Here is a 27,488-nt window from a genome sequence, read left to right as displayed (position 1 = left end):
CTCTGTGATCGTCTGTAGGCTCACCCCCTAACCATGGCCTGGCCTCAGCATGGGTTTTCCCACTGGGCTACAGGTCCCCTTCAATGCCTGGCACCGTGTACCCTACCTCCATGTTGTCTTATGGACATGCGCCCTTCAAAATGCCCTTTGCAGAAGACCATCCAAAGTGGGGCCACAAGCATGGCAGGGTGCAATCAGACCTGACAGGAGCTAGCACCACTCCAAAGTGACTCATGCCCCAGGAAAAGGGGAAGGTAACCACACATACATGACCGTGACCAACAGACATCTGATCTGATAAGAGGCCTCACCCACCAATGAAAGTTTCTGAAAAGACACAGGAAGAGTGCCCTGCAGTTGGGTGCTAATGCAGCTCTGGCAAACACTGGGTTTAGTTCAACTCAAGCCCTAGGTGGCCCCAGACTGGCTCAATAAAAACAAAGGAACAAACTCTGCCCAAAACAGGCAGAATTTCCCTAACACATCGAAACAGACACAGATTTAGAAAAATATGGAGACAGAGGAATATGTCCCAAATGAAGGACACAACAAAATCACAGCAAGAGAGCTAAATGAAACGAAGATAAGTAATATGCCCAATAGAGGATTTAAAGTAATAGTCATAAAGATACTCACTGGACTTGGGAAAGGAGTGGAGGACCTCAGTGAGACTTTCAACAGACACCGAAAATATTAAAAACGGAACCAATCAGAGATAAAGAGCTCAATAACTGAAATTAAAAATACACAAAGGGAATAAATAGTAGATTAGAGGAAGTAGCAACCTAGAGGACAGAGTAACAGAAAGCAATCAAGTCGAACAGGTGAGAAAAGAAAGAATAAGAAGAAATGAGAATTAGATTAAGAGAAGTCAAGTGACACCATCAAGCATGATAACATTCATACTATAGGAGTCCCAGAAAAATAAGAGAGAGAAAAGGGGGCAGAAAATGTATTTGAAGAAATAATAGCTGAAACTTCCTTATCTAGGAAAGGAAACAGACATTCAGACCCAGGAGGCACAGAAAGCCCCTGACAAAATCAACCCAAGGAGGTTCATACCAAGACACATAAGAATCAAAATGATAAAAACAGTAATAGAAAATTTTAAAAATACCAAGAGGGAAAAAAAAAACTACATACAAGGGAAATAAGACTATCAGCTGATTTTTTCAGCAAGAATTTTGCAGGACAGAAGGGAGTGGCATGATATATTCAAAGTGCCGGGGAAAAAAAACAAAACCCTGCAACCAATAATACTCTATCCAGCAGCCTATCATGACAAATATCAGGAGAGATAAAGAGTTCTGCAGACAACCAAAAATAAAAGAATTTCATCACCAATGAACCAACATTAGAAAAAAGGTGAAAGGACTCCTTGAGTGGAAAGGAAAGACCATAAGCAGGATTAAGAAAAGTAGGAAGCACAAAAGCAGAAAAATTAAATATAATTATAGAAAATCAGTCAAGTGATTCACAATAAAAGGATGTAAACTATGGCAGCATATACTTAACATGTGGTAGAGAAAGGAGTAAAAATTTAGTGATTTTAGGATGGGCCAAACTTAGTAACCGTGACTTAATACAGACTCCTAATAAGATTCTATACATAAATGTAATGATAACCACAAGTCAAAAAACAGTAATAGATATGGAAATAATAAAGAGAAGAAATCCAAGTACATTACTAAAGAAAGCTAGCAAACCCTGAGAAAAGAGCAAGAGAAGAAAGTAATGGAGAATACAAAAACAATGATAAAATAAGTTTAAAAATGCAAATGATTATGTACCTGTCAATAATTACTTGAAATGCAGGTGGACTAAATGTTCCAATCAAAAGACATAGGGTGATGGAATAGGTAACAAGGAAAACCAATGTATATTCTGCCTAGAGGAGACTCATTCCAGTCCCAAAGAAATACACTGATTGAAAGTGAGGAGACGGAAGCATTTATCATGCAATGGAATTGAAAAGAAAACTGGGGAAGCAATGCTGATGTCAGACAAAATAGACTTTAAAACAGGAGATAAAGGACACTATATCATAATAAAGGAGACAATGGAATAAGACAGAACAATTATAAATATTTATGCACCCAACATGGGAGAATCCAATGACATAAAGCAGAATAACAAACATAAAGGAGGTAATCAATAGTAATACAATAATAGGGACTTTAACAGTCAATTTGCATAAATGGACAGATCATCCAAAGACAAAATCAAGAAGGAAATATTGGCTTTGAATGCCACAGGGACAAGACGGATCTAAAAGATAATTCAGAACATATGAAGAGTGGAATGTACATCCTTCTGAAGTGCACATGGGATATTCTCCAAAACAGATCATGTGTTGGGCCACAAAACAAGAATAAACAAATTCAAAAAGACAGTCATACCATGCATCTTTTCTGACCACAATGCTATGAAACTAGAAATCAACAGCAAGAAAAAATCTGGAGATTACACAAATACATGGAAATTAAATAGCATGCTGCTAACAATTTCTTGGCCCACCAAAAAAATCAAAGAAAAAAATGTTTAAATACATTGAGACAAATAAAAGTGAAAATACAACAGTCCAAAATCTTTGTGATACAGCAAAAGTGGTCCTAACAGGGAAGTTGATAGCAATACAGGTCTACCTCAAGAAGCAAGAAAAGTTTCAAATAAATAACCTAACCCTACACTTAAAAGAACTAGAAAAAAGAATAAACAAATCCAAAACCAGGAGAATGAAGGAAATAGCAAAGAGCAGAAATCAATGAAATGAAAGAACAACCAAAAAAAGTGAACAGATCAATGAAATTAGGAGTTGATTCTTTGAAAAGGTCAACAAAATTAATAAACATTCATCCAGAGTCAACCCCCCCCCAAAAAAGAGTGAGGACTCAAACTAGAAATGAAAGAGGAGAAATAATGACTGACATCATAGAAATACAAGGGATTATAAAAGCATATTATAAAAATTTTTATGCCAACAAAATGGACAACCTAGAAACATGGATAAATTTCTAAAAACATATGACTTCCCAAAACCAATTTAAGAAGAAAAATGTAAATTTGAACAGACCAATTACCAGCAATGAAATTGAATCAATAATCATACAACTCCCAAAAAACAAAAGTCTAGGACCACATGGTTTCACAGGTGAATTCTACCAAGCAGTTAATATACTTCTCAAATTATTCCAAAAAATAAAAGAGGAAGGAAAGGTCGCAAATTCATTCCATGAAGCCAAACCAGATAAAGACACAACAACAACAACAACAACAACAACAACAAAGAACTGCAGGTCAGTATCTCTGATGAATATACATGAAATTAGCAAACTGAATTCAACAATACGTTAAACAAATAGTTCTCCACAATTAAGTGGATTTTATTCCGGGGATGTGAGTGTGGTTCATTATTCTCACATCAATCAATATAAATAATTTACCATGATCAAGTGGGATTTATTCTTGGGATGCACGAGTGGTTCAACATTCACAAATCAATCAGTGTCATAAATCATATCAATAAGAGAAAGGATAAAACTATATGATCATTTCAATAGATGCCAAAAAAGCACACTACAAAGAACAAAATCCATTCATGATGGAAATCCTCAACAAAGTAGGTTTCAAGGGAACATACTTCAACATAATAAGGGACAGATATGAAAAACCCACAGCTAACGTCATTTTAATGGGGAAAGACAGAGCTTTTCCTCTAGGATAAGGTGCAAGACAAGGATGCACTCTCTGTTTTATTCAAAATAGTACCAGAGTCCTACCTACAGCAATCAGACAAGAAAAAGAAATGAGGGGGAACCCATATTGGTAAAGATTATATGAAAATACTGAAAACACTACCAAAAAACTACTTGAAGCAATAAATGAATTCAGTAAATTTGCAGAATACAAAATCAATATCCAGAAATTGGAGGTGTTTCTATACATTCTAAATGAAGTAGCAGAAAGAGAAATTTAAGAAACAACACTATTTAAAATTGTATCAAAAACAATAAATACCTAAGAGGTGAAAGGTCTGTACTCTGAAAACTATAAAACCCTGATAAAAGGAACTGAAGACAACCCACACAAAAAACAAAGATATTTCATGTTCATGGACTTGAGAAATTATATTGTTAAAATGTCACCTCACAGATTTAATGCAATCCCTATGAAAATGCAACAGCATTTTTCACAGAAGTAGAATAAAAAATACTGAACTAGAATAGATAATACTGACATTTGTATGGAACCACAAAAGACTAGAACTAGAATAAATAATACTGAAATTTGTATGGAACCACAAAAGACTCAGAATAGCCAAAGCAATCTTGAGAAAGAACAAAGCTAGAGGTATCACAATCCCAGATTTCAAAATATATAAGCTGTAGTAATCAAAACAGTATGGTACTGGTAGAGTAATAAACATATAGATCGATGAAAAACAAGAGAGAGCTCAGAAATAAACACATGAATTTACGGTCAATTAATCTATGAATAAGGAAGCAAGAATAAACAATGGGGAAAACATGTCTCTTCAAAAACGGTGCTGGGAAAACTGGACAGCTACATGAAAAAGAATGAAACTTGACCACTTTCTCACACCACACACAAACTCAAAATGGATTAAAGACTTAAATGTGAGACCTAAACCATAAAAATCCTAGAAGAGAGCACTAGTAATTTCTCTGACCTCAGCTGTAACAATATTTTTTAAAATATATCTCCTGAGGCAAGGAAACAAAATAAAAAACAAACTATTGGGACTACATCAAAATAAAAAGCTTTTACACAGCAAAGTTTACCATCAATAAAACAAAAAGAAACCTACTGAATGGGAGAAGATATTTACAAATGCTATACGCAATAAGGGGTTAATATCCAAAATATATAAAGAAATTATACAACTCAATACCAAAAAAAGACAAATCAATTAAAAAATGGGCAGATGACATACACAGACATTTCTCCAAAGACATTCAGATGGCCAACAGACACACGAAAAGATGCTCAACATTACTAATCATCACGTAAATGCAAATTAAAATCACGAGATATTACTATATAGCTGTGAGAATGGCTAAAACCGAAACACAAAAAATAAAAAGGTTTAGTGAGAATGTGGAGAAAAAGGAATCCTCATGCACTGATGGTGGGAATTCAGACTGGAGCAGCCACTGTGGAAAAGAGTATGAAGGTTGCTCAAAAATTAAAAATAGAAATATCATATCCAATAATTTCATTAGTATTTACCCAAAAAACACACTAACACTAATTTCAAAAGATAGTCAAGATATGGAAGCAAACTACATGTCCACCAACAGACAAATGGATAAGAAGTGGGATACAGACACACACACACACACACACACACACACACACACACACACACACATATACACACAATGAAATATTATATAGCCATAGAAAGAATGAGATGTGCCATTTGAGACAACATGGATTAATCTAGGGGGAATTATCTTAAGTGAAATACACAAGACAAAAACTATATAATTCCACTAAGTGGAATTTTTTTTTAAATTAATAAACAAAAAGCAGAATCAGACCTATAAATACAGACTACTAACTGGTGATTGCCAGAGGGGAGGGTATTGGGCAAAATGGTTGAAGGTGAGTGGGAGATACAGGCTTCTAGTTATTGAACATGTTAATTATATTGTAACAGCAATAAATTAGGACAGGTAGTAGCCACACTTGTGGTGAACATAGTATACAGTCTTGTTGAATCACTACGTTGTATACCTGAAATTAATGTAATATTGGATGTCAACATACATCCTTGAAGTTTTCTTTTAAACAAACATTAAATGAGTACCTGTTGTCTGCTGGACTTATAGTAGGTAATTTCACCTACAATATCGGAGTTCAATAAAATCTTGCTTATTCCTGTTGTTGCAACAACTATGTATACTCATTATTCAATCAAGAAAAATATCTAGTTGTTTAAATTAGACCCAATTTTTACTATCTTGGATAATTAATCTACAAAGCATGCACAATCTGATTTCACCTTTTCATGCCCGAATGTCATTGAAAAAAATAAAAAGCCGAGAAGAACCATTGCATAAAATCAAACAGAGCACTCCATGTATAATCCAAAATGAGTCTCAAACTTCAATCTCTGTGTTTTAGATTCACAACCAAAGCATTTCTTGGAAAGTTCCATATTCATCTGAATGTGAAGCAGCCCCCTTGCCAAGGTTATTTTCTCCTGGCAACCAATTCTTGAGTAAATATCATAAGGAGAGTTTATCTACTGAATGCCAGTTTGACCCAAATTACAATTCATCTGATTAAATATTAATTTGCAGTGGATGAGCCATTATTAAATGAAAGTCAAAGAACCTTCCTTCAGTTTCATTTCATATCATTACAGACATCTTACCATTATGGCTAACAGGAAGATAACACTCTACATAGAGCAGATTAGTTCCCATGACTACAGCTTATGTCTGTCTGGACACATCACCACTCTCAATGCATTCTCTAGTGAGCCAAGTACAATAGATATCTACCATGGCTTTTAACGGGTGGCTTGGAGCTAAGTTCTTGGCTATAAAACTGTTAACTCAAGACATTTAAATAGAGACAGTGCTCAGGGCACGTGGGTGGCTCAGTCATTTAAGCATCTGACTTCGGGTCAGGTCATGATCTCATGGTCTGTGGGTTTGAGCCCTGCGTTGGGCTCTGTGCTGACAGCTCAGAGCCTGGAGCCTGCTTCGGATTCTGTGTCTCCCTCTCTCTCTGTTCCTCCCCCGCTCACAGTCTGTCTCTCTTTGTCTCTCAAAAATAAATTAACACTAAAAAATAAAAAATAGAGACAGTGCTTTAAACTAGGGTACCAAAGAAATTTAGTACATGTAAAAAGGAAAGAAAAATTTCGCCTGGATAGGTAAGAAGTTTCTCCTTGTAATTATACATAGATCTGTTAGAGCAATGGGAAAAAAGAATATTCAACCCTCCTCCATGTGACAGGCTGTATGATATATTACAAAGGGAATGAACGTGAATTAATTGGAAATTGTGGGTCCCAGCCCAAGTCCCCATTCTGCTGCTCAATATCTATTTGGCTAGATATAAATAACCTCTTTGAGTTTTTTTTCTTTGTATCTGTAAAACTGACAAAAAGGATCTCTGACTTACCCACTTCAGGGAATTGCTGAGGGAATCAAAGGGATAGATAATAGATGCTAAATTCCTTCACAAAATGGAAAAAGCCACATAAGCATTTAAACTTGCCAGTCCAAGTTTTCCTTTTAGGTAGGAGAAGGTAGGTGAGAATCAGAATAAAGAATATTCCACCGGGAGTAAAGAGACCTAGACTAGCTGTGTGTTTTATGCCCCAGAGTAGCTGTGTGTTTTTCCAACAAAGCATGCACTCTTCTTGAATTTTTGTTGCTTACCTATAAAATGTGGCAAAAGTCAAATGAAGTATTCAAAATAACAAACTGAAGAATCTGAACTTTTGGCACAATACCAGAATTTGTGCAAAACTCCTTTTCCCTCCAGATTTTTTTTTCAGTAGAAAAATTACTTAAAGTCAGAGGGACCTTCAGCTGCTTCCAGTGACATGTGTCCACCTTTAGAAATGTTAATCACCCATTATTAGGGGTATTCAGGGAGGAAAGCAACTTAACAAGCTCTGGTACCCCCTTAATTGAATGATAAATGTGTACTGAAGTAACTTTGATCAAATTCCACTTGCTTTTCATTCAAGAACACAGCAATCCTTCATATTCCCTAGACATCCTGATGCATTTTAAATACATGTTACAAAATCCATTATCCATACCTGAAAAGGCCGCCTGCTGGAAATGTTGAGGCGTGTCCTTGTCCATCTGTTGCCTTGGTTCCCAAATATCTGCCACAGCAGCTGTCCTCTTGTGTTACTCCAGACCCGCTGGTAGATGGCCAGCCTGTAAATGTGCTTCCCGAACATGTGGTAATAGAAGCGGAAGGTGCAGCCGTCTGCATCAGTGGCATTAAGGACAGGACTGAGCAGAGCGGCTCTGTTTTGGAAAACCTGAGGCTCCGAAGATTCTATGTAGAGATAGTGCCCTTTAGCTGTGCCCCAAGTATGATCCTTCATTGGCCCTGTATTAAGTGTTGGGGTTGGACCGTGCTTCCTGGTCCAATCAAAGTCATCTTCTGTATCTTGTTCCCAGTTACAAATTCCATTTTCAAAGTTACACTGTAGCTCAGGTACTGAAATTGGCATTAAACGAGAGCAAAAGAAAATTAAGGACAAAAATAACTATGATTAAAAATACCAGTTGATATTTTGCTCCTGCCAAGGTTAACCATTTTAACTTTTTTCTCAAATGCAACATTAAAGTTTTTAAAAAGTGAATAAATCCTAGACTTAAATCAAGTAATCATATTTTATAGACTGAAGGTGGCATCACTTCAGCCATTATTTTCCAAATGCCTTTTATGCTCATCCCTCCACCATTTCTAGCACTATAACTCTATGCAAATGGTCATGACACCATGGCTGACCCAACACGACAAACTTCTGGTTCAGCTGATTTCAACCTTAGCCGAATGTTTCAATCCCCAGTGAGCATGAAAAATCAAAACAAAACACACTAAAGCCGAGAATTCGTCTCCGGAGATGTTGATTTAATTGGTACAAACAGTGCATCTGGACTTCAGGATACTTCATCATCTCCCTTGGTGATTCTCGCACACGGAACTGAGAACTATCATATTTTCATAGGTCTCAACCTTTCAGAATCACCTGAGGTGCATGGTATAATTGCTTAGTCCATGGCGAAGTCCTGTACAAATTACTCGTTTGTCAGACATGGGGTGAAGCCCAGGAATCCATATTTTAATAAGCACCCAAGATGTTCCTGATGCCAGTGTTTTCCAGACCCCGTGCTGAAAAACTCTTCTTTCTGGCACCATCTTGCCACAGTAACACACCAATGCCAGAATGACCATTCTTCCACGGCAGTTTATCATTTTCCTTCTGTATTCAAAATCCTTCCATAGATACTCATTTCAACTTAAGCCTAAATTCCTCTATCTTTCAAGCTTCACCTTTCCCAAGTTAACTTCCTGTTCGTACCCTTCCCCTTGGCATAGGCCATCTTCTACATGTGCCTTAAACACCTCGCCCCTCTCTCCTTCCTCTATTCATGCCTCCTGCTGTGCTGTGTGCCCAGTGGACTCTTGGCTATGTCTCCTGGGAGGCATTTTTTTTTTCTTCTCACTGGATTGTAGCACCTTTGAGCCGGAGCTTTGAAACTTTAAACTCCTTTCAGTCACTAGAAGGATTCAAAGCACTTAGGAAAAACTGACTTGTCCCTTGTCAACTAGCTGATCTACCTTAATTTCTAGGATAATAGAGGAATTCATTTCTCAGGATGTGAGCATTTTGTTGACACCAAGGATTGGTTTAGAATAAATGCAACAGAATGTACATCTAGCATTAATTGGGGAGGAAAAAAAAAAAACAGGAATTAGAATTAACGAGTAGTTCTACATTTTAGCTTCATTTACATAAGCTAATATTTAAAAAAAAACAAATGTCAGTTATCTTTTAACTATTCATCTTAGTGAGTGCACTTGGTGCCAAAGGTGAATAAATATGCTGAAACAATAAATACAAGCATATGTGGATAAATGCAGCCAGGCAAGAACAAATCATCTGTCTTTGAAAACCACAGAACGGGGGCTTAGACCTAATGAAGGGAACCAAGTGAGTAAATGTCAAATGGGAGATGAGCTTTCATTTGATATTTCCTCACTTGTGACTAATCAAGCCCAGCTGTGACGTGAACTGGGGCCCCACAGTGTACTCTCCAGGTGTCAGTCTGTGGCGGTGGAGCAGAAGGAGAATGTCAAGCTGTGAAGTTTTTTGACATATAACTGGCACTGAAGCCAGGAGATTTCGATACTGCCTGTCTTCATACTGACTGCATGCTCAGTCTTTACTTCAAAAGGGAATACACATAGCTCCACCTTCAAATAAAATACTATGTCTCTAAACATAGGAAGCTTTAGGAAATACAACACAGATTTCTGGATGTCCAACGCATTCTATGTAATAAAGTAACAGGTCTATATGGAGAGCTGTAGGAGAAACTGACAGTCTAATGCCACTATGATTTCCTTTCATTAATACTTCGTCACTGAAAGTATTTTGCTATTACACTTGTATGGCCATAATTCCCTGCTACTAAGTTACTACTGGGTAGTCGGAGGATAATTTGCTTCTTTCCAGCAACAGATCAACATTTTGTGGAGTAGGATTTGGAGACCTTGGAAAAGATGAAAAAGCTTTCTGAATTTGCAAACAATAAATTGCCTCAATGACAAGTAACACTTCTTATGTCAGCCCCTGTCTAAATTATCAACTTTATTTATATCCACTCAAGGTATTAGTTGTGTAATGAGACGCATGGTAATTCTGACTTCAATCTACCTATATCAAAAATCACATATATGCAACACTCTCTACAATAATTTATATGGAAATTTCTTGATGCAGTGTTTCCTATGATGTACCGAGCATATTATGGCTTCCTTTTGGTTTATAATTAGCCTCACAATTTAATAGGCAAATAGCTTGAATTTTAAGAACTGTTGCTATTTCTAGACAAGGAAAGATGCAAACTCTTTCTGACTGATTTTTGAAATCTGAAAAAAAAAAAACAACTCTGAGCTTCTAATTCATATTCAAGATCAACTGCACTGGGCACGATATATCTGGAGCTAGTTTATTAAACTGCAAACCATATACAATCATCAGATACCATAAACGTTTTGGTTAATTTAAACCAAAAAGTCAGGACATATCTTTGACATGCCACTCTCTGCTCCCTATGGCCAAAACACCATCAAATGTCCCTCCTAAATATCTCCCCAAACATCAGTCCCTCCATCACCATCACCATCGCTGGGACGCAGGCTGCCTGCCGCCTCCTTAGTTGACTACCACAATGGCCTCCTGATAGGTCTCCTGAAACCTTTCTCCTCCAATCCGCTCATCACACTGTATTTACAGTGACATGGTTTACAAGCCCAATTTTATTATATTACCCTCCTTACTAAAAACTTTCAAATGAAGAAAAACCTCCCTAATACGGACTACCAAGATCTGCAAACCTAGCCTCCCCCACATCTCTGTCCTTATGCTGCACTCTGTCTCCCCTTGACCTCTTGATTCCAGCCACACTGGCTGGCCTCCACCTGCCATGCAGTCACATATCAGGGCTTTTGCATATATGCTTCAATTGACTATTTGTCAGATCTCAGCTAAATCATCACCTCTAAAAAATTCAATACATTATAAAAATTCAGAGCATCTCCCTCTGTAATGCCTATCTAAGCTGCCATTTTGTAGTTAATTTTTAAATATTTGAACAATATATATCTCCTCAGTTAAACAGTAAGCTCCATGAGGTCTGAGACTCGGTAGTTGTGTTTCATCACTGTGTCTCTGGTATGGATTTTATGAGTCTACATAACAAATACTGGTAGCCCAATTAACTGAACAGTCATCAACTTTGGAACAATGCTTAGTGTCTTTGCTTTGATTGCCTAGAAATCGGTGACCTGATCAAGATCACCACTATCAATATAAGGACCAAAACAAACAAACAAACAAACAAACAACAAAAACAAAAACTTACCACAGTTGGCCTCATCAGTGTGATCACCGCAATCATCCACCAGATCACATAACAGAAGCTTTTCTATGCAAGCCTTGGTGTGTAGACACCAGAAAAACTCTGGCTCCTCGCAGCTCTCCGCAGGAAGGGGAAGAGTGCAATTTTCAAATCTGATGTCATCAATAGCCGACACCCCATCATAAATGCCAAGACTGACTTTATCTAGTGACAAATGGAAGGGCTGAGTAAGGCGTCCAAGCTGAATAGTCGCCTGTGACCACTGGTTGCCCTGGTTATATAATACTCTCCAGAGTACTGTAGGGTCGCTGGAATCTTCCACATGTAGCTGTAGCTCAGCTGCTCCCACTGATAGACCATAGTTATAAAACCTGAAAAAGAGCAAACACAAGAAATGGAAATGATTTATGGGATCGACTAAGTATTTAACTTACAGACTCTTTCACCTGGTTAAAAGCCAATTAATTATTAGTTATCATAATGGATGCCTTTATTTCTTGCAGTAACTGTGGTTGCTCATATCTGCTGAGGTGCATTCTCTGGAGTGCAGGATCCCGGGAGCCTGTCTCAAGGAGGTCAATCCAGTGTTAAATCAAAGCAGTGTTAACTCAATTATAATCCCTTGTTGGAGGGGAAGAGTCCCTTTCATCTAAAGAAAGAACACAACAAATATGGATAATATACTCCAAGTAAAATGCTAACTGTATAAATCAAATGCAATAGCTATTTTTAAAGCCAAACCCAGGGCAAATCTGAAAGTCCAGTAAGTTCAGGAGTATGCCTGCAACCACTGGGCTGCAAGGTAGTTGACCACAGATTTTAGTATTTTTTTTTTAACGTTTATTCGTTTTTTGCGAGACAGAGACAGAGCATGATGGGGGAGGGGCAGAGAGAGAGGGAGATACAGAATCCGAAGCAGACTCCAGGCTCTGAACTGACAGCATAGATCCTGACGCCGGTCTCGAACTCACAGACTATGAGATCATGACCTGAGCCGAAGTCAGATGCTTAAATGACTGAGCCACCCAGGCATCCCGGATTTTAATATTTACCAGAAGGAAAGTGTGCATCCAGGTCCTGCCTGGCTGAAAGTTGGGCTCTGGAGTTTAGCAACTTGTGACAAGCTTCTGCTTTTCTTCAGAATGAACATAAAATGCCCTATTGAAATACAAATACGTAAATCAGCCAACTGAGTTGAAACACCTGCCTTTTAACCCTACACTGAATTCTACACCTGACAAAAATTAAGACTATACAATTAAAAATCAATAACAGTGATTGTGAGTCAAATCTACTCTTATAAATACTAAACTAGTATCTACATCTAGGTGAAAATGTCTACAAAAGTTAATAATTTCAGTGAATTCAGTCAAAAAGAGAACTGGACTCCCTCCCCACCACCCATAAAGGAGTCATTTCATATTGACAACGTAAGAATAATTGCCAATATTCAAATGTCATACAATTTGTCTTAGTAACGCAGAACTTTAAATGCTTCTCTTTCTCTTCTCAGACCTGACCAAGGGTGAATGGAAGTAGTAACTAAGAACCTCTCCTTGTGTCTTACCTTGAGCTGTTCTGTGAGTATGATCCCAAGGTGGAGCCTGTCGTTCAAATTCAGCTGAAAGGTTCCTTCTAGAGTTCCATATCCAGTCAAAATGGTCACCACTAATTGCTTCAAACCAACCACAGCTATTTGCTTCAAAGTCACATTTGGAACCTGAAGAACAAAATGGGACTCTTAGGGTGGCTCTCCAAAGTATTCACACGCTTTAGAAAGGATAGAGATCAACTGAAATCACCTTATTATACTTCTCTAAATACTTTAAAGGACACATTTGAGGAAAAAAAGGATCCTATCTGATCTAAAAAATTAAAACACAACAGAGTTGTTCTTTTCATACTGGAAATTGATAAAGCAGAATTACCAAGAAATTAAACTTTTTTCCAAATATTTTTTCAAGGAAACAGCATTAGTCAGCCATATTGATTATAGATTTGCCAAGGTTTGCCTAATTTATCCTGATACTCATGTTACTTCTCCGCCACTATTACATCACCTGGAAGATTTAATTGTTCCTACAGATTATTAAACACTAAAACATGAAAAGTAACCACTTTAAAAATTTTTAGTATTTAAGAATTCCAGATTATATTTAATATGATGTTCACCAGCAATTTTGTAGAGCTGAATTATTTACCAAAGCATTGTATGCATTACGTAATTTGTGCAGGGCAGAATAATTTGACCCACTTTTCAGGTAAATATGTAAAAAACAGTTAATTTCCACAAAGCCATAAGAAAAAAAGAAAGAGAAGGACTGGGAAGTCATAATAATAGTGTCAAATTATGGCTGATATATAGCAGATACCTTATGTCATAGACTCTGAACCAAGTGCTTTATATAGATCAAACTTTCACAATAGCCCAGAGGAAAGTGTTATTGTTGCAGTTGTTTTAAAGAAGAAAAAAAGAAAGTTCAGGAAAGTTATTAACTTAACCAAGATCATATAATTATGAAGATGTAAGATGGTCTGAAATCCAGATATTTTCACTCCAAATCTAATATTCTTTCTGCAACTATTGACAATAATTGTTAATTGTTGTGAGACTGGAAAAAAAGATAAACCCAAAAGGCACAATCTGGGTTTGTTCAGTGTGGACATTCAGATATTACTATATATCCCAATGCAAAATGAGATTTGATGATTTTGCACTGGAATCCTTGGCCATTAGTTATTTTTATCCAAGGAAAGAATACTAAACTGCATAGATGTGCCTTTATAAAAAGACTTAGGTAGAAAGCAGGAAGCTTAGGGAATAAAAGTATAAAGTGTATCACTCAATAAGATTATAAAATTCAAACTCACAAGGGAATTTTAACCTAGTGAAAAATCATTTTCAATTTTGAAAATGCTATACTTACACAGAGAGGAAGGTGAGGTGAATTGTAACATTATAAACATAAAATATTATAAAATGACTTACAAATACTATAAATCAATATTATTTCTTAAGTTGCTGTAAAATATCTGATTTCAAAAATATACCTGCTTTCTGTCAGGTTTCCTGACCCAAAATGTGACCAAAAGTCAATGAGAATGTATAAAAATAAATACCTTTAAAATTAAATACTTTTTTAAATACTGTATCAACTTTAATAAGCAAGGAATAACTCCATTTCATTATATTAGGAACCAGAAAAATCAACAAATTACTGCTATATTTAGAATGAGGATCTCCCAAGTAAAGTTTAGAAATTTATGGTGAAACAAAATGAAATGCTGCTCAAGAGCAAAAAAAGAATCATGATAATTACGAGAAGTTAGGGATAAATGTTAAGAATATTGAAGACTTTGCATTTTTAAAAGCCATCTCTGTTTGCAAATGCATAACAAATAAATAACCCATAATATACATAGATTCCCGTGGTTTCAAAATATGTTGCCATTTCAATGTTCAGTATTCAAATGTTGCCATTTCAATCCCTGGGAAAGCAATGCTTTTGATTCCTATTTCAGACAATCAAAAAAAAAAAAAAAAAAAAAGGATCCAGGAGTTCTTGTTATGCAAATATAGAAAGGAAACAAGTTATTGCTGCTGTATAATAGCTATTGCACATGGCTTCCTGGAAAGGGAGCCTTATTGACTAGTATCCAGAGAAATGCTGATGTAGAAATAAATGAATGTTCTAATGAGAGTAAAATTTTAGAAACCATTATAGCAATTTGCTAGTTCTCTTAGATAAGGTCCATCAAAGATGACAACTTTTAACAGATTATGTTGTTTAAATTCAAATATGCCTGTTTAATATATTTTGTTCCTAAATATTTAGATTTCTACACACATTTTAAAATCTCACCTCAGTTAATCAGAGAATGTGATAATCAGCTGAAATTGATCTGGTTAGCTGTTAACCAAATATAGATTTATTAGGACGGCTTTAAAAATTATATATGTCTTATTTTTAATGTTTGTTTATATTTGAAAGAGAGAACGCAAGTGGGGGAGGGGCAGAGAGAGAAGGGGCAGAGGACCTGAAGCAAATTTCCCGCTGAAAGCGGCAAGCAAGGTGGGGCTTGAACTCATGAACCTCAACATCACGACCTGAGCCAAAGTTGGACGCTCAACCAACAGCACCACCCAGGTGCCCACATATGTCTTTTTCTGTCTTAGAAATATAATATCCTGGATAAGTCTTAATAACTGAGGTTCAAGGATTGTTCACTTTTTTTGGAACATCATTATCGACTTTCTCAATTATCCTCATCACCAGAAACAACATAATTTGCACAAACATTTATAGTTACCACTACCTCAGGGTTTATTGTGTACCAACTTTGTGCTAGGGGCTGGTACGTTCATAAGTGGATACCTGTTGACATAAAGTTTCTAAAAATTAGTTGTCTGTTTCTATGGCTGTGGGTAAAAAAAGCTAGTGACTCTAAAGCAGATTTAAATTATTTTGAGTAAAACTATCTTTGTTGCCTCTATTAGTTATTTAAATATAATTACAGTAGCTGCCCCTGAGGAAAGGGTATTAGAGGCTATTTGGTGACTGACAAACAGGTCCATCATCCTACACTATCACTGTCGTGTTGAGAGCTTTTCACTGAGACAGAAGAAGATAAATTTATATAGGAGTTAAGGAACCTGCAGAAGGGAAAAAAATACAGAATCAGTCTGTCTCATATCAGAATCACTGCTGGAACTTCTTTGATGGTTTGGGATAATGCCTAAAAGCGGTCATGTGTAAGAAATAAACATGAAAGGTACAAAGCGTCTGAGCTGATAATTTGGGTCTCACACAAAGACTTAAAAATTTATACGAGAGTCCTCCTTGATACTTACCCAAAGGAGCTGAAAACTTATGTCCACACAAAACCTTCACATGGATATTTACAGCAGCTTTATTCCTAATTGCTAAAACCTGAAAGCAACAGAAATGTCCAGCGACAGAAATGTCCCTCAATAGGTGAATAGATAAATAAATTGTCATACATCTGGACAGTGGAATATTATTCAGCACTAAAAAATGAGCTAGTGGGGTGCCTGGGTGGGCCAGTCTGTTAAGCGTCAAACTTCAGCTCAGGTCATGATCTCATGGTTCATGGGTTCAATCCCTGCATGGGGCTCTGTGCTGATAGCTCAGAGCCTGGATGGAGCCTGCTTCAGATTCTGTGTCTCCCTCTCTCTCAGCCCCTCCCTCCCCCTGCTTGTGCTTTGTCTGTCTGTCTCTCTCTCTTTCTCTCTCTCTCTCTCAAAAAGAAATAAACATTTAAAAAATTATTTAAAAAAATAAAAAAATGAGCTATCAAGCCATGAAAAGACACGAAGGAATCTTAAATGCATATTTCTAAGTGAAAGAAACCAATCTGAAAAGGCTCTATACTGTAGGCTTTCAACTATATGACATTCTGAGGGACACCTGGGTGGCTCAGTTGGTTGAGCGTCCAACTCTTGATTTTGGCTCAGGTCATGATCTCATGTTTCGTGAAATTGAGCCCCATGTGGGGCTCTGTGCTGACAGTGTAGAGCCTGCTTAGGATTCTCTCTCTCCTTCTCTCTCTCTCTCTTGCCCCCCCCCAATAAATAAATCAACTATATGACATTTTTCAAAAGGCCAACTGTGAAGACAGTAAAAAGAACAGTGGTTGCCAGACGTTGGAGGTGGGGGGAGGGCTAACAAGGCGGAGCACAGAGTATTTTTACGGCAGTGAAAATATTCTGTATGATACCATGCTGACAGATGGATTTTACTCTCTATTCTTCCAAACCCACAGAATGTACAACAGCTATTAGGGTGTGGACCCTAATATAAATTACGGGCTTTGAGTAATTATGATGCATCAGTGTAGGTTCCTCACTTGTAACAAATGCCCCACTCTGGGGGGAAAGGCTGATAGTCAGAGAAGCTGTGCACATAATGGGGGGGGTGGTGGGAGGTATACATGAAAACTCTGTACTTTTTCTGTGACTCTAAAACTGCTCTGAAAAAAAGTATTAATAATTACCTAATAAGTTAATGTAAGTACTACAAAGAAAATCAAAACAAAAATTTATAGGAAAAAATATGTTCTGATACGTCATGTACTTGAACCCCAAACTCCCTCTGTTTTTAGTCACATCAGCAAAAAAATTCTCAGATTTTAGGGGAAAAAGGGAAAATGGCTAAACATGTAAGTGGTTAATTATAAAAATTAAACCTGAAGCCCAGCTGAAGGCCAAACTGTGGTTTGCAGAGAGATCTAAACCAGTAAAGACATAACTGCAGTGTGGGGGACATCCATTTACTACAAATGTCACATCTTACCTAACTCTCATGAAATACAGAAGATATTATTTTCCCCATTTTAGAGATGAGAAATATAAGGTTGAAAGGGGAATAACATATAATTTCTCAGTGCTCATTATTACGGACGAAATTCCAACCCAGACCTAATGTCAAAGCCTGTGCTTTTAAAAAAGTATGCTGCTTCTTGTAGTTAAAAAAAAGTGATAATAATGATAGCTAACAATTTTAGAACTGTTACAGGCCATGCCCTGTGCTATGTGTTTTCATGCAAGATCATATAAAATCTAAACATGTATAATCACAGGACACGCTCTGGAAGTAGACTTTAAACTATATAATACTAAAGGCATACCTTATTTTATTATGCCTCATAAATATTGCATTTTTTTAACAAACTGAAGGCTTGTGGCCTACAGTGATTAAGTCCACTGAATCCATTTTTCCAACAGCATTTGCTCACTTCATGTCTCTGTGTCATATTCTAGTAATTCTCACAGTATTTCAAACTCATCAATTATATTTGTTACCATGATCTGGAATCAGTTATCTTTGATGTTACTATTTTAATTGTTTTGGAGCACCATCAGCTATGCCCATACAAGATGGTAAACTTAATAAATGTGTCTGTGCTGGCTGCTTCACCGACCGGCCATTCTCCCATCTCTCTCCTTCTCTTTTGGCCTCCCTATTGCCTGAGACACAAAATACTGACATGAGGCCAATTACTAACTCTACAATGGCCTCTAAGTGTTCAAGCAAAAGGAACAGCCACACGTCTCTTACTTTAGGTCAGAAGTTAGAAACGATTAAATTTAGTGAGGAAGATGTCAGAAGCTGAGATAGGCAAAAAATTTTGGCCTTTTGAGACAAACCGTTAACGAAGATGTGGATGCAAAGGAGAAGTTCTTGAAGGAAATTAAAAGTGCTGCCAGGGAACACACAAATGGTGAAAAAAGCGAAGCAGCTTTATTGCTGATGTGGAGAAAGTTGGAGTGGTCTGGAGAGAAGATCAAACCAGCCACAGCATTCCCTGAAGCCAAAGCCTCATCCAGGGCAAGGTCCTAACTCTCTCCAATTCTATGAAGGCTGAGAGAGATGACGAAGATGAAGATGAGGTTAAAGCTAGCAGAGGTTGGTTCATGAGGTTGAAGGAAAGAAGCCATTTACATCATATAAAAGTTCAAGGTGAAGCGAAAGGTGCTGATGTAGAAACTGCAGCAGGTTATCCAGAAGATGTAGCTAAGATGATCAATGAAGCGAGCTACATGAAACAGGGGACTTTCTGGGATGCCTGGTGGCTCAGCCGGCTAAGCTTCCAACTCTTAATTTCGGCTCAGGTCATGAGCACAGGATTCATGAGGTCGAGCCACATGTAGGGCTCTGTGCTGACAACACACAGCCTGCTTGGGATTCTCTCTCTCTTCCTCTCTCTCTGCCTCTCCCCACACTCACCCTCGCTCTCTCAAAATAAATAAACTTTAAAAAAATAAATAGTGTATTTTCAATGTAGATGAAACAGCTTTATAGTAGAAGAAGATGCTTATGGACTTTCATAGCTAGAAAGGAGAAGTCAATGCCTGGCTTTAAAGCTTCAAAGAACAGACCGACTCTCTAGTCAGGGGCTAATGCAGCTGGTGACTGTACATGGAAGGCAATGCTCAGTTACCATTCTGAAAATCCTAGGACCCTTAAGAACTCTGCTAAATCTACTCTGCCTGTGCTCTAGAAATGAAACTACAAAGCCTAGATGACCATGCAACTATTTACAACATGGTTTTCTGAATATTTTAAGCCCACTGTTGAACCTACTGCTCAAAAATAAAAGATTCCATTCAAAATATGGCTACTCCGTGACAACGCCTCCAGTCATCCCAGGGCTCTGATGGACACATACAATGAGATGAATGTTGTTTTCATGCCTGCTATTACAACACCCATTCTGCAGCCTGCAGATCAAGTAGTCATTTCAACTTTCAAGGCTTATTATTTAAGAAATACATTTCATAAATCTCTAGCTGCCATATATAATGATTCCTGGGATGGATCTGGGCAAAATAAATTGAAAGCCTTCTAGAAAGCACTGACCATGCTAGATGCCATTAAGAACATTTGTGATTCATGAGAAGAGACCAAAATATCAACATTAACAGGGGTTTGAAAGAAGTTGATTCCAGTCCTCGTGGATGGCTTTGAGGGGTTCAAGACTTAAGTGGAGGAAGTGACTACAGATGGGCGGAAACAGCAGGACAGCTAGAATTAGACATGGAGCCTGAAGATGGGACTGAAGTGCTGCAATCTCTGATGAAACTTTAATGGATGAGTAGTTGCTTCTTATGGATGAGCAAAGAAAATGGTTTCTTGAGACATAACTTACTCCTACTCATGGAGAATCTGCTGTGAAGATTGCTGAAATGACAACGAAGGATTTCAACTACTGCACAAACTTAGTTGATAAAGCAGCAGCAGGGTTTGAGAGGACGGATTCCAATTTTGAAAGAGGTTCTACTGGGGGTAAAATGCTATCAAACAGCATCACATGCTACGGAGAAACTGTTCGTGAAAGGAAGAGCCAAGTAATGCAGCGAATTTCACTGTTGTCTTGTTTTAACAAATTGTCATAGCCACTCTAACCTTCACCTACTACCACATGATCAATCACCGTCAACACAGAGGTAAGACCTTCCACCAGCAGAAAGACTCCTTGAAAGCTCAGATGGTAGCAATTTTTTTAGCAATAAAGCATTTATTTAATTAAGGTATGTACATTGTTATTTTAGACATAATGCTACTGCACACTTAATGGACTACAATAAAGTATAAACATAACTTTTATATGTGCTGGAAAACCAAAGCATTAATTTGATTTGCTTTATTGTGATACTTGTTTCACAGCAGTGGTCTGGAACTGCACCCACAACATCTCTGAGGCATGTCTGTAATAACTGTAAGTCCAATAGATTAACTGTCTTTGTTTAGGTCTTTTTTTTTTTTTTTTTTGTCTCTCTAGATTACATGACCCTCCTGAAAGTTGCATGAAGGAGGACAAAAGTTAATTGAGTATTCCAGTACACTGGCTTAAGTTCATTGAGGTTGTACTTTATTCGATTAAGCTGAGGTTATTATAAACTTCAAAAGCATTCATACTATATATACTATTTTAGAACATGTTCTCTACTAACAGTATTTCTTTGAGTTTCAGGCTTTTCATGCATTCAAATGGTTATATGTTCAGAGTTATGATGTTAAAATAATTGAACTACAGATGTCATCAATAGTTAATATTCATCAGTTGTTTAAAACATAAAATAGTAAGCAAATATTTACAAAATTGCCATGAAATAAAAAAGATGTCTATATAAATAAACAGAAGTAATGAAATAGTTTAAAGGAGAACCAATGCATAAATAACAATAACATTTGGCATTCAAAATACTGAACTTGAAATGAAAATGATTAATAACATTATCCTACATATGGTTTTAAGGGTCTTCTATAATTTGACCAACAGAGACACTCTTGGGACACAATTCACAATGGGTCTCTTATGTTTCTGCATGTCTTACAAACTGTCATGAACTGCCCCTTTGTTCCAGGCCATCTTTTTAAGGATATTTAAATAGCAAACAGTTATGAAAAACAGAGGTAGTGACTCTGTCTATAACAGAGAGAAAATTATTATCTTGTATAATATAGTAAGGAAAATGTCTTCCCCTAAAACAAAGGTCAGACACATTTGCTTGAATCACAATATAAAAGATTTGGGTTCTATAAACTCAGGCTTTCTTAGCTGTGATGCAAAACCCAGTTCATCCACCTGGGCCCCTCTGTGTTGCTCCTGGGACTCAGGGAGCAAGAGGAACCAAGGCAAACAGGATGTTTATGCTGTGTTATACCATAAGTAGTACTATACCCTTTGTCTCTGACCCAGGAGTCTCACCCATTCTGCCAGCATCCATGAAACTATGGCAGGCTAGCTTGTAAGAAGGGTAAATGTCAGACCTTTCACATTTCTCAACACACATTACATTAAATTAGATGTTAAATTATATATATATATATAAATATGCATAAATATTATATATATAAATAATACATAAGTATTGTGTGTGTGTGTGTGTGTGTGTGTGTGTGTGTGTGTGTGTGTGTGTGTGAAAAATGAATCAGAGGGAGAAACCAGTAGTCCAGATGTGGAAAAAAGAAGCCAGATCTTGCAACCAAATCAAGGAACTGCAGCTAAAATTTTCCCAGGTGAAATTTCAAAACTGCTTTGAACCAGTGCCTTGTTTACCTTCCATTCTCTCCTTCTCTTTTTTGAACTAAAATGTCAGGTGTTGTCCTGATGCCTGTCTTATGACTGCATGTTAAGAATGTTGGATGCAGATCACTTACATCCTTAATTTCACAGCTCAACAGATGGAAGGTATGATGCCAAGAAGCTGTACCACATCTAAACCCGAGTAGATACTTAAGTGATGATTTCTAGACCTCCGAACTCACTACATTTAATTGAACATTTAGACCTTTTTACTATGGCTCTAATGGGGTGAGATCCTTGGAAATCGTGGGAGATGGTGAACAGATTTTGCATATGAGAGAAATCACAGTGACCAGAGATTAAACTATAGTAAAGCAGAACTATAATATAGCCCTCATGGTCTCAAACCCCTGCTGCTATAACTTTATTAGGTTATGTTACACGGCTAAGGAGTTTTGCCAACATAACTAAGGTTACTAATCAGTTGACCTTATGATATGTGAAGATATCTGTGTAAGCCAACCTAATCAATACATCCTTTAGGAGAGCATTTGTCTCTAAATGATCACAGAATTCAGAGAGATTGGAAGTATAAGTGTCTGCCGTTGCAGGTTGAAAGATGAATAGGGGCATTAACAACATTAATGTCATTTCAAAGCTTTCATCTCTTGCTAACATGTTTTTCTGGAAGGAAACTGATGCCCCAAATACCAGCAGCAAACACAGTGCCTTCTAAAATGGTTGTGTGCATGTATTTGATCAACTGAAAAAAGTCATGACCAAACCTTAAAGTTAGCTTTTTCTTTGAAACTAAAAACTAAACACAAGAATATTCTCATTATAATAGAAACTCAAAGTGGTCTTTTGAGCAAGAATTTAAATATTAATTTCTAAGTTTTTCTGGAATCATGCTACATGCATAATCTAGCACACTATCATAATAAATAAGTCCCCAAATAGTACATATGATTATTAGGTTTTAAACATTAGCAATAAGAGATCATATCCTCACTAAATCCCCACATAAAAAAGACTGAGTAGTTTGAAAAAGTAATCAAAAAACTAAAACAGTAGTGGACGGGGAATGAGAAGGAAAGGATGCCACATCAGTAATCTTAAAGCTGAGTTCATGTAGTCTTTTAGGAAAGCAGTGAACTGAGGCAGGAAAAAAATGTAGAATTAGGTGGATCAGTCAAGGAGAGGCACAAGTCTAGAAGGGGGCTCCTGATGTCCTGACCACTACTCACATGTCTTGTTGGGCACGAAAGTCATTGCAACCCTCTTAAAACCACAGAGTTCATCCATTCTGTTACTCTTCTAAGAAGAGTTTCTGTCTACAACCATAATAGGTTTCTGATTCACATGTTATTCTCCTCTCAGTTCCCAAATCTACTCTTCTCTACTTGGTTCCTAACTAGTAAGTCCTCTGTGTCACATGAGACAATGTGCATACCAAATGTGTACAATTTTTATTTCACTTACACTTCTCCTATATATCTCCCTGATGACAGAGACTCCCTATTACTTCATGATAATTCTAATCTAGTCGAGGGAATTAAATAAGGACTCAAACAATGTCTGATGAACAATAAAGCAAATAAAAGAACTGTATGTTCATGAGCCACATCACAGGCACTTATAGTTTCTTATCTCTTTTGTAGCCACTCCAATTCCAGTGCTTGGTGGCTACCCAGAAATGCGAGCATATAAACTCTGACAGCATCACAATTACTTACTGAATATCAAGTACATTCTAGGCCTTAAAATAGGGACTGGAGATAAAAAACTATAAACTTCTGTATCCCCTACTGGCTTACGTTCTGGTAGATCACAGCATTGTTCCTATTTAGTGCTTCCCAACTTGATTCTTCACCTCTGTAACAAAATCTTGGTCATCACTTCTGCCCTATCGAGTACATCTAGTAAGTCAATAACAACCCATCCCACATTACCAGAGCACTAACACTCTTCTAAAAAGTTTAACTATAGTAATGACTATTATTAAAATGTACTCATTAATGAAATTTCACAATCGAAATGTAAATATGGTGACCCTTAGGGATGATGAGCCTGAGTTAAGTTACATTTATTTCTAAATATATATTTATAGCACATGCATATGCACACACACACACTCACACGCACACATATAACCCAAAGAAAATAAATGCAGGTTCTTGCTAGCCTAAAAATTTGAGAGGTAGTGACATCACCAAGATGGTGACATAGGCCATTCCTGACTTCACTCTTCCTCACAAAAACAACAACTAACTACTCATGAAGAAGAGAAAATCCCAGAACACGGGGATGAAACATCCCCTGCACCACAGAGATAAGACAGACTACACTCAATGGTTAAGAGAAGAGACTACACACTGATGGCTTTGCCCCTCTCCCAGACAAGATCAATAACCCATGAAGAAGTCTTCCCAGAGCCTCCATTCCTCCAATGGGAAAAAAGGACACAGGGGGCCAATCACCCCCTTGCGTTGTGGATCACTTCCTGACAGCCCCTACTCTAGCCTTGCCTCATTAGAATTGCAGGGGAAACCGTGGGGTTCTCCCACAGGAATCTGACAGTGACAGTGAAGGCAGGGTAGCTTGAAACAACCAGCATACAGATCTTGGCAGATGTAGTTTCTGATACAGCACCCCAAATAAAGTAGTAATCGAAGTAGTAACCCCAACCAGTAGCTTTGATCATCATCACTAGAAACAAGTTGGGGACATACTCTGACCAGAGAACTCACTGAAGGGCAGATCTGCCTGATTTGGGTACTCACACAAGGAGTGTTGCTGACCCTAGATCCTGGCTTGTCCGTGCCCAAGCGAGGAGTCATATCCCCCCGTCCCCTGCCACCAGGGACAGTGTCTCCTGGCTCCATCTGGCCAGTGTGTCTGGCAAGAATACATGGAAGCTTTACAGCTCCACAATACTCCAACCAAGAGGGAGGTGGATGGAGCTGATAGCTCCCAGAGCAAAGCCAGTACAGCGTATGAAGAATTCCCCTACTACAACACACAGCCAAGGCTGAGGGTTCTTCGTGGCCCATGGTTTCAAAAGGAAAGCTTGTTTCTAGAAAATGTGAGTGAAGCCAGGAGTGGCTCCTCCCAATCCTACCCAAGCAAGTGATCTGAAACATAGCCATACCCACTGTGGCTCCCAGGCCCCACCTGACCAGAAGGGCTGGAAAGACACCTGAAAGCTATGTAACCAACAATGCTTAAACCAATAAGCAGAAAGGCAGAGTCAAGAGCAAAGCAGAGCAAAGCCAGCACCAGGTGTAAAGGGGTGGCCTGCTATACCTAGGCAGGGGGATTAATTCAAAGCCAATATTGAGGGTAGTTCCTGACCCCTGCTGACTGAAAAGACTGAGAAAAGCAGAGAAGCCTGGAGCAACCCTCCACTCTCCCATCCAGAAAAGGGAGTTGAGACAGCCCCACCACTGTAGATAGTGTCTTCCAGCCCCAGCTGATCAAAAGGGCTGGTGAAAATATCTGGAACCATATAAAGCTGGCAATGCTACAGCTAAGAGACAGACAGACAGAGCCAATAGTCAGCAGAGCAAAGACAATGACTCTACTTGGCCAGGGAACTTGGGGCATAGGTTAGCTCAAGTTAAGACAACAAGCAAAGAGCTTTACTGCCTTTAGAGGTGCTTTTCCCAATGCTCCTGGGCAGAGAAACAAATTCATAGGCCCAAATCATTGCTCATATAGCCTTCAGCCTGTGTGACTGGGGAACCTAACCAGAGCACATGGGGAACTGCCACATAGTCCATCCAAAATCCCTGCTTCCAGTTGCACTTTAAAAGAGAGAACAGCCTATGGCTTTCTCCATTTCCAGAGAAAACTGTTGGCCTTACATGACCAAGAAATTCAGTGTGCACTCTAGCATTGATTCAGGCCTCCCCAAATGAGCTATACAGATCCTGTATCCTGTCCTACTATCCTGCTCATGAAGGGAAATTAACTCACAGCTCTATCTACTACTAAATATAGTACCCATTACAGACCATCTAGTTAGCCTGACCAGAAAATCCAGACAACTGGTGAGACCATCCAAAGACTCACTTGTCTAGAAAACCAAGACAGTAGTCCTATCTAACTGTTCTCAGACGGTAGCACAACTCCTTCCCCACAGCCAACCTTACAACTCAGACAGTTGCCTTGTCAAAAAATAGACCGTAATAGCATTCCACACGTGTCCAAAGTCACAGGCCTAGAAATCCAAACAGAGCTGACTACTGAAGATCTGTGTCTGCCAAAGCAAATCTGGAAAATCTGGAAGAGAGTCCCAATTATTCAAATGTGTAGATACCAACGTAAGAAATCAACAATAAAAAAACCATCACAGGAAACATATAAAGTTCCAAAACTGACTCAAAGAAAATAGAGATCTATGAATTATCAGAAAAGATTTCTCATAATTATCTTAAGTTTAGATAACCATAAGAGTACATAGACAATTAAATGAAGTTAGGAAAACAATGCATAAACAAAACAGTTTCAAAATACAATGTTTCAAAATACAATACAAAGTTTCAAAAATACAATGCAGAAGAAAGAATTAGTGACTTAAAGAATAAGACATAGGAAATTATCCAGTCAGAGAAACAACAACAACAATAACAAAATGATAACAAAGACTAAAGTAAGCCTATGGGACTCATAGACTCAATGGGAATTCCAGAAGAAAAGAATGATACAGGGATGGAAAGTAAATTTAAAGCAATAGTGACTGAAAATTTCCCAAGCCTGGGAAAGAAAATGGACATCCAGATCCACGATTTCCAAAGTACCAGAAATACACTGAACCTGAGGAGGGCTACACCAAGACACATTATAATTAAATTTCCAAAGCCAAGGAAAGAATTTTAAAAGCAGTAAGAAAAAAAAAAAGAGAGAAAAGATACATATATGGTAACCTCCATAAGATGATAAGCTGATTTCTCAAGAGAGACTTTTAAGGCCAGGATAGAATGGGATGCCATATTCAAAATATTGAAGAATATAACCAAGAATTCTATACCCAGCAAAACTATCCTTTATAAATGAAGAAGAAATACTTTCTCAAACAAAAGATGAGGGAGTTCATTACCACTGGACCTGCCTTATAAGAAAGACTAAGAGAATTATTTGAGTCAAAGTAAAATAACATAAACTTCATAAAAATATAAAAAGAAAGCATAAAACTCACTCACTGGTAATGGTAAATACAGAGTCAAAGTTAGATTCTGTAAGATGGTGATGATAGTGAGTAATTCACTTACAACTCTC

At 37.7% G+C, this 27,488-nt stretch overlaps 1 protein-coding gene across 1 annotated transcript in view; it reads right to left on the bottom strand.

Moving 5' to 3' along the window:
- The window catches only part of MALRD1 (MAM and LDL receptor class A domain containing 1), a 794,572-nt gene that overhangs the window by 598,671 nt on the left and 168,413 nt on the right, over positions 1-27,488 (bottom strand). Inside the window, exons 16-19 of the mRNA XM_047066301.1 lie at positions 13,225-13,377; positions 12,710-12,815; positions 11,661-12,028; positions 7,811-8,223 (exon numbers count right to left, since the gene is read on the bottom strand). Of these exons, the coding sequence (XP_046922257.1) occupies positions 7,811-8,223; positions 11,661-12,028; positions 12,710-12,815; positions 13,225-13,377 (1,040 nt within the window). The remainder of the gene's footprint in view (positions 1-7,810; positions 8,224-11,660; positions 12,029-12,709; positions 12,816-13,224; positions 13,378-27,488) is intronic.

The sequence above is a fragment of the Lynx rufus genome, unplaced genomic scaffold (genome assembly GCF_022079265.1).
Source record: "Lynx rufus isolate CCGP_SWC_20201006 ecotype Redwood Valley unplaced genomic scaffold, mLynRuf1.p SCAF_7, whole genome shotgun sequence".
NCBI classification, from domain to species: Eukaryota; Metazoa; Chordata; class Mammalia; order Carnivora; family Felidae; genus Lynx; species Lynx rufus.
This window is presented reverse-complemented; position numbering and strand designations above follow the sequence as displayed.